Source organism: Mus caroli, chromosome 1, assembly GCF_900094665.2.
Source record: "Mus caroli chromosome 1, CAROLI_EIJ_v1.1, whole genome shotgun sequence".
NCBI classification, from domain to species: domain Eukaryota; kingdom Metazoa; phylum Chordata; class Mammalia; order Rodentia; family Muridae; genus Mus; species Mus caroli.
Genome location: NC_034570.1, coordinates 63,882,201 through 63,891,294, shown reverse-complemented (window position 1 = coordinate 63,891,294; position 9,094 = coordinate 63,882,201). Strand labels below are relative to the sequence as shown.

The following is a 9,094-nucleotide window of genomic DNA, read 5'->3' as shown; positions in this document are numbered from 1 at the left end:
GAGGGAGAGGGAGAGGGAGAGGGAGAGAGAGAGAGACACCTTGGAACACTTCATCTCTAAATGGGATGTTTCCATCACATCCCTTTCCGCAGAGCTCAAGAACCCCACAGAAGAAGAGGTGGGAACACAAGGATGTGACTCAGACCTTGTACTTAATGAACTTATGACATTCCTAGGGTTTGCTATTTTCTTACCATAAGAAAAAAGAAGTCCAGTAGGCTTGAAAAGAGTATAGTTTTTGAGAAAACTGGGCCTACATTAGGATCTTGCCTGAGGAAAAGAGCAATAATGAAATTTAGTAATATTCCCTTTACGCATCAGACTGTGCCAAGCGCTGTGCATAGATCAGGACTATTTCCCCATGCAACAGTCCTGAGAACTTATGAGACAACTTATCCCCACTCTCAGACATGAGTGTAGGCTCTCACAGATGAAGAAAAGTGACAGGCCTGGCTCTTGTCATCTTTACACCAAAAATATGTCTGACTCGAAGACTGCATCAGTAAGCAACTAGATTTAGTGACTTAGTGAAGAAAATCCTCAAGGCTTTCTCTCTGCTACATATAACATTTTACCTTTAAATAATTAACAGTAGCAGTTACAGCAGACATGGTATTCCACTTGACACATACCACAAAGATTTATTTATCTTGACCTTATCATAATCTAGTGCAGAAGGAAGTTAGGCCACTTTGTGCTTCAGTTGCCAAAGCTGGAAGTCACCCATTTGGATTTCACTGATCTTAACTCAGTCATATGCTCTCCATTCAACCACAGAGGTACAGTGGGATCAACTGTCCTGTGTATAAATGAGGAAATTTCACTGGGGAAACACAGAGTTCTCCTCATTTGCACTTGCAATTCATGACACATATCAGATACTCTCTCCTCAAGTGCTAACTGCTATCAACATTTAAGCCCAGTCTTCCAGAACAGATGGATCTAAAGGCTTACTCTCCAATTGAATTTCCTTCTGCAATACTGATTGAATATTAAACAAACAACTAATATATACATATAGTGTGAGTGAATAAAGCATACTGTGTCTGATAATTAAATAACTCAAGATGACCTACTTTCTAAAAATATGCATGAGTTAATTTTTACAATGTTGACTCTTCAGGAATATCATTTTTAATGGGCAGTGGGAATATGTGACATATTTTTCTCATAGCTTTACTCTCATGCATTACTTTTAAGACCTGACAACAATAATATTTAAAGTACATTATTGTCCCCTGTGCTAAGTCTGTTCACATAAAGGTGACAAATCTTACCAAAAACAGAAGTAAAACACATATTTTTTTCAGATAATATAGAGTGAAATGGAATTGTTTTATAAGTGAATGTCAAAATAATCTTTTCAATCATCTGCTGGGGATTTGGGTTGGGGCAGCATCTGTCGACGAAGACAGAGCAGGATTCCACTGCTCTAGGTAGGTGTCACATCTATGTGCTTGCAAAGTTGGACTCTTGATTTTATACTTTCACCAAATAAAAAAGTTACCCTGCTTTATTTTGTAAAGTAACCAAGTGATATACTTATCTAGCGTTGGGCCCCATTTTGGCCCTCGTTTGGGCCTTGAGGACAAACCTAAGCCTGGCTTGAGTGGTGATTTTCGTTTCAGGATGACTCAGCAAGACCTGTTTGGCCCTTCCTCTGCCCTGCCATTGCTGATGTCAGTCATTCCATACCCTCCGTCACCCTTCCCTGTTTCCTACGTTATCTTACCCCACAAAAAATCTCCCTGCCCATGTCCCCAATTTATATCATCGAGAGGCTAATGCCATAAAGTTCAGTTCCTGTGTGTTTCTTTTGGGCCATCAACACGCACCATCCCGCCCAGCCCGGGTGAGACAGGGACCTCTCTCTTCTTGTCTGGAGTTGGCAATCTAGCATCCTTCAGACTATGGTCTCAAGCACTATTTAAATAGCCAAGTAGGCAATTTACACAGAGGCAAGTGACTATGGGATATTACACATAGGGCCATTTATCCTCAATTCATAAATCAGCTCATAAGGGCAGATGTTATGTTTAACAGGATGCTGTAAGCTCCGTTTCTGCCTCAGGCACTGGACGCAGAAGAAAATGCAGGGTCGTGAAATTGTTTAAGCCACTAATCCCACTGCTTTTATTTATAGAGAGCTATGGGGAGATGCACTGCTGTTTCTCACAATGAGCATTAAATATTCGGCAGAACATCCCAAAGCCGGACACCTTGTTTACATTCAGAACTACAGGGATGGTAGCCAACGGTGTCCTGCTAAAGGTCATGGCCAACTAAGAACATCCGTAGCCTGCTAATACACTGCATCTGCAGACGGGTGCAATCCTGCATTCCAGTAGCCCAGGGCTGCAATAAAGGGGACATTGATAGGGCAGGCTCTGCACGTTAACTTCCTAAAACGTAGGCGCTAGGGCACTGCCATGGGCACCTGTATTGTCTGCAGTTGGGGGAAGGTAGGAAGGAAATAGGCGGATCCTATGGGCCAGCCTCTCCAGCCAGAACACCAGGAAGCTTCAAGCTCAGTCTTAAGGAAACAAGGCAGAGAACAGAGAGCAATCAAGGAAGGCACGGAACACTGAAAAGCAATTCTGTAGATGTGAAAGGGTTTCTAAATATAACCTAAATCTAAAGAAAAGAAGATGCAGAATCCTCTCTGTGTGTAAAATGTATTTTTAAAAAGTCATGGATTTGGCAAACTTTTAAAAATAGTATATGCATTTTAAGACTTAAGAATAGCTGCATAGCATACATTTAAAAAAAAAAAAAACAGTGATTGTGTTCCTTTGTTTCTCAGCTTGTGATTCCCTGTTTAATTTGGGGAAAGCTGAGGCATGATCTTACTGAGGCTTCACATCAGCTTGCCGGTGGTGAATGATGTATAACTCAGACATTACAATGGATTCTTTCCTTCTTAGCACCGCATTGACGTGCAGGACCCAGGGTTATGGCTGAGCTAAATTCCCAAGAGTCCAATCAAGAAATACGAGTTAGAGAAGCTAACCATTACTCATTAAGCATACAGTTGCCAGGTGATAGAGCACATGTCCCCAAAATCAACTTACTAACATGCCATAACTAACATGCCATAGTCAAGAAACCCAGTACGGTGAACAGCGCTGTATCCAGGATTCTAACATGTGCACCTGAAATGGTGGCTCTGAATGGCTTCGAGGCGTAACCTCTAGTTCTCACTGGAGTGAGGTTACATTCCCACCTCCTGGTATCATCCATTTCTCTCCTTCAATAGTGTAAAGACGGCTCAGTGCACGTTCCTCTCATCTTTCCACTCATTCATCATTTTCAGCAACTGATGAATTACTTTCCACAGCCAAATCATCAGTCTTCCGAGTAAATGCAAAGGGTGTTTTCCCTTATCGATGCACGATCGCCATCTAGTGGTAACCGTGTGGTAACATCGGGATATTCTCTAAAATGAGTTACCTATGGTTTTTCCCCCCAAGTCTTCAACATGAATCCCACAAAGGCACTTATGGAAAGTACAGTCATACAGAACCAATTTAATGTAAGGAATATCTGGCAATGACAAGGTGTGGGAATAATAATATCTTGACTTGATAAAGACTCGGGGAACTGTTTTATGAAAAAATTTAATGTGCCTTCAATTGGTTTAAAACCTGTATAACTATATAAAATTAATTGATAAGGTGCTGCGGGGAAAGCTTGGCTGGTGTGTGTGTGTGTGTGTGGTGTGTGTGTGTGTGTGTGTGTGTGTGTGTGTGTGTGTGTGTGTGCAAGCATAAGGACCTGAGTTCAGATCTCGAGGCTCCAGGGAAAAGCTGGGGCATTGCCATGGGTACTTGCATTGTCTAGAGTGGAGGAGGGGAGGGCAAAATATGCCCGGCAGATCCGAGGGGCCAACCTCTCCAGCCAAAACACTGGGAAGCTTCAAGCTCAGTGTTAAGGGAACAGGCAGAAGGCAGAGAGTAATCAAGGCAGGCACCCAACATTTTCCTCTGGCTTCCCATGCAAATGACTTCATGTACCGGCACATAGGCATGCGCGCCACCCGCCACCCCATGCGCGCACCCAAACACACACAAATTGCCCACAAAGAAGAAAATCTAATTATTTAGTAAATAATAGTGAAGAAAAAACAAATGCAGCCAACATGTATGGAATAAACCGTACCTGGATTTAGCTTTCATTACCCCTTGAAACCTTGAAAATCAGAACAAGCAGCTGCTTGCTTCAGGTTCAAGTTGATGAATTGTCTATGATTTTACCCATTTGACTATATGCTGCTACAGTCACTCAGTTTTGGATTCACAACGTCCGATGTTTCGGTAATCATTTCTGACAGTTTCAAAACCCGCTTCTGTTGTCATTTCAACATGAGGTTTGGGAGATTTGTGCAAACGTGTAGTTTGGGAGGTTGAAGCGCTTGGGCCTATGTAATCTTCTAAAGTGTGTTTCAATATCTATTATCTCGTAACATATAAAGGTCTTTAATGTTGTCTTCACTGCATTCTCCCTGTCTTTCAAACATATGCGTCTTGTTTTTTCTAGAAGCAAATTCCCTGACAGGTTATTCAATATCAAGTTATTAATTCTAAATACATATGCTATTGAATATAACACACATATATGAAACAATAATGGTTAAAGAATAAGAGATCATGAATTTAGCGGGAGTAAGAGGGCAGAGGAGGAAGCCTAGAGGTGGTGGCACACGCCTTTAATCCCAGCACTTGGGAGGCAGAGGCAGGTGGATTTCTCATGTATGAAGTTATCAAAACATAAAAATTTTAAATAAAAAAATCATGAATGACCCAAAGCTTTCAATATGCCCAATTAATGAAGTAGAAGGCCAAACTACTATACTATTTGAATATATTTAATGTTATTAATTCCTCTATTTGGTGTAATTTTGATTACAGGCCATATCTTCAAGGTTTTAGTATTTTAGTCTAATGACTATGAATTTAGTCATAAGTGAGTCTTCTTTGAAGGTCTTCTGTCTGCTCTATTTTTGACTCTGTTATTTGAAACTTCAGGAGACATTGTTTATTTTATTTGTAGCACTCCTCTGCCTAGTGCTAACACTGTGATATCTGTTACACTGTTTATGTGTTTGAGATGTTTACTGTCCATTTAGGAACAGGAAACAAGAGACAAACTTTGGATAGTCAGGTGAACTCCTGTCATACTAAATGGGATTGTCTTCTAAAATTTGTTTTACAATTGACGTTTTTATTTATGTGTATGTTTATGTTTGTGTCTGTGTCTTTGCATGCCAGATATGTGGGCACCTGTGGAGGCTGGAAGAGGCTATCGGATCCCCCGAAGATGGAGTTCGAAGCAGTTATAGCCCACTTGACATGGGTGCTGGGAACCAAACCAGTAAGCGCTCTTAACTGCGACCCATCTTTCCAGCCCCAGCTTCTGAAAACTTTGGGTTAAGTCAGTGCCAGAATAAAAGTAGGTCCTGCTACTTACTGCTCTTAGCTGTCCCAAGAACTTGGCTCTAAGATCCTATTTCTCAAGATACCACAAACATAATAGGACTTGATTATGGTGTTGGTGTTGACCTGGAAGCTTCCTCCTTGTTGGAAATCATGAAGACAGTTGTAGGAGGAAATCTTCAGCAGGATTACCCAGCTGTGAAAGTTGTTGTGAACTACAGTAAGGACCAGTGTGCCAAGCTAGACCCACAGTGCAACAGTGGTCCAAATGTTATAGAATAACCAACTGTTCTCTGATGGGATTCCAAGTTCTTTCCAGAAGAAGACATCCATGCTTAGTAGTGTAGATCTGATCAAGAACCCATGGTTGGAAACTCATAGGTCTAAGGGGTAACCTGCTACTAATTCTGCTAAATGGACAGCATATCAAAATACTCTTTAAATTTCTATCATTGTACCATAACATATTATATCCTTCCAACCTCATTAGATAATGCCCCTGTGCAGTCAATTGTGGTTAACAGAGAAATGCGTGATTGATCAAAATGCAGATAATAAGTGTTAGTGGAATGTTCAGTCACAAACAGGATGACTTCATCACAGCCAAGATGCAGGCACCACCATGGAAAACAGAATATTATTATGGGATCCAGAGGCCATGGAGGACAAGGACCAGAGTGAAATATTGTCTTCTTGGTGTGACAGGACAGCTGCACTTGTGCATTTACAGCTGCATGAGACCTGTACACAATCAACCCAATCAACATTCTAGCACTGGAGTAGGAGGGATCCTAAACCTCCAACCATAACTGAGGTTAAAGTGACAGTATGTGGCTACTCTGGAAGTGTCAGTTTTATTCAAAGTGTGGCCCCTGGTAGAGGAATTACACTCCAGTAGACTGGCCCATATTTGTGTCTATAAGGGCAGGGCAAACTGCATTCTGGGGTAATATTAGAAACACAACAGGAAGCTGAAATTATAAAGGGAGGTAGAGATGTACCTAGAAGAAGGTTTAGAAAAAGTTGATCCATCCTATAATTATGTTTTGTAAAGTAGGTCTGAAGTAGCCTAAGAATGTATTCAGCAGAAAGCTGTAGAAGCCAATTGAAAAGAGCAACGCACATTAATTATAAAATTTACAAGTTCATTTTTATATAGCTAGAACAGGATGGAAGCCAATGCTAAGACATTCTTCACCCAAGGTCTTGTCTACAGAAGAGAACACAACCACAGCTGCCCCTGATCGACTCCATCAGATCAGGCTGTATTACAATATAATGGTTAAAACAAATTTGTTAAAAATTTAAAATGCGGTCATTTTTGTACACGTATATAATGACTTTAAGTCTTTTGTGTGTGTGTTGTTTTGGTGTTTTTGTTGTTTGTTGTTGTTTTTGTTTTGTTTTGTTTTGTTTTGTTTTGTTTGAGACAGGGTTTCTCTGTATAGCCCTGGCTGTCCTGAAACTCACTCTGTAGACCAGGCTGGCCTCACACTCAGAAATCTGCCTGCCTCTGCCTCCCGAGTGCTGGGATTAAAGGTGTGCGCCACCACGCCCGGTACTTTAAGTCATTTTTGTCACATGCTATCTCCCACTAAGACCTTTCTTCTTCCCTACAAGTTATATGAGTGTACACACACACACACACACACACACACACACACACACACACACACACACAGACACACACACAGTATTCTCAACAAGATACTTTTTTCATAGACTAAATTAAGCAGGAAAAGTGAAAAATCAAATGTCACAAATTTTACATCTCAGAAATCACGAATCTCTATATCTGTTTACATGCACATCTTACATGCATACAATCTCCAGTGGTAATGGACCTATATTAAGTATTATAAAATGTTGGAGGTCTAAACTATAAACTTTTTTAGAATTTATCTCTACCTCAAGGAATAAAACAAAAACAAAAACATTTTTGGTGGTTGTTTTTAATATCCCCTTTCTTCACCTATACCAGAACATTTGCCATTTAAATCATTCACTTAACAGTGTGGCTCCCCCATTACTTTCATCTCATGCACTGTAAAGACCATACAGCAGCATCCACAACCCTCCTGCCATAAGAAAGAACTGAATGGAAATCCCTATTAAAAGTGAATAATGATGTATCTAACCTCATTTTAATTTCAGTAATTGACTGGGGAAACAGGAAGATCTATTAAAAGGACCATTGCTGGTCAAGCACTAATGAGAAAATATCTGAGTCACTGGCTGTCATGGTAACAGGGCATTATCCAAATCTGATCAGTATGCCCAGTAGCTTCTGAAGTGATAGGCTACACTTCTAATTGTGTTTTCTCTACTTGCAAGATGGGTTCTGTGCTTCTCAGAGGTGAGAGTGTGACACAGCTCTGTTGATCATTTAAGGAAAGGATGCCACGTTCGTAAATTAAGTTCAAGCATATAGCACCAAGGATAAATTAAACACTGGGAAGTCTTCAAAAATTAAACAAAAACATCTTGTTATTGCCTTTTCAGGTTTCTGAAAAAGACTACTTTTCCCATCGAATTTCAAATCTGGTTAATGCAAAAAAAGGAACTTGGTGAAAACATGAAAATGAATCAATAAGAAATCTTCCCAAGGAAGGAACTTCCAAATGGAATAGTTTAGAAATGAGCCAAAGAACCAATAGTCCCAAAAGTAATTCGGCCAGGTAGAAATAGGCAGAAATTAGAGTATTCAAAAATCATTAAAAAATATAAGTATCAGAAAGTAGCCAGTCTTGTTGGCAAAAGCTGATACTAAGGATGTGTGTATAGGCTTCTGTGCAGCCTGAATCCTCAACAGCAACTTTTCTGTCACTGCTTGAGTGTTTGGAAACACGGCTTCAGTGAATACCGAAGTGTCCTCAGATCTGCCTACTTCTCCTTAATATCTTGAATGCCATCAGATTTTAAAAGATTGTGGCCTCCTGGTTCTTTTAGGTGGATAACTTAATTATAAAAGGAAAACCTGTAGATTAACAGAGACACAGTAAATGCTGGCATGTATTATTGACTAGGATCCCATGTGCCTTCTCAAAGCTGGTGCACATAAGCATCATTAGTAACACTTGTCCTGGAACGCTGGTTACTCTTGTTAACTGTGTCAGCATGTGGACTGGGCCTCACATGTTATCAATCTGAAAGTAACCAATCTATAGTTAATAAAATGAAAGCCTAAGGCACATTTATCTACAATATTCTACATTCTGTGTCGGGTGTACAATTTCAGAGTGTGTAAACAGCTGTTCCTTCAAAGCTATCAGAGTGTGGAAACAGATCAAATGGTCACGTTCCCGGAAGGAATGGGGCTATATAGGGAAGGCATGCACTGACCTCGGATGGAAGCAGCAGCCGGACAACCAGTCAGTGTGGCCAGATCCCGTAAGAAGTACGTTGCCCTGTGGGAGGCCCACCATCTTCCAGAGACGGTCTTCACTACAGGAGATGAGATAGTCTTTGCAGGGGTGCATGACGATGCTGTGCACGGAAAAAGAAAGAAAGAAAGAAAGAAAGAAAGAAAGAAAGAAAGAAAGAAAGGAAGGAAGGAAGGAAGGAAGGAAGGAAGGAAGGAAGGAAGGAAGGAAGGNAAGGAAGGAAGGAAGGAAGGAAGGAAGAAAGAAAGAAAGAAAGAAAGAAAGAAAGAAAGAAAGAAA

The 9,094-nt window shown here is 40.6% G+C and overlaps 1 protein-coding gene across 5 annotated transcripts in view; it reads right to left on the bottom strand.

Annotated features, from left to right (window-relative positions):
- The window catches only part of Spag16 (sperm associated antigen 16), an 871,964-nt gene that overhangs the window by 453,337 nt on the left and 409,533 nt on the right, over positions 1-9,094 (bottom strand). For all 5 annotated transcript variants that reach the window (XM_021171958.2, XM_029483611.1, XM_029483612.1 and 2 more), the window contains one exon: positions 8,775-8,918. In XM_021171958.2, the coding sequence (XP_021027617.1) occupies positions 8,775-8,918 (144 nt within the window). The remainder of the gene's footprint in view (positions 1-8,774; positions 8,919-9,094) is intronic.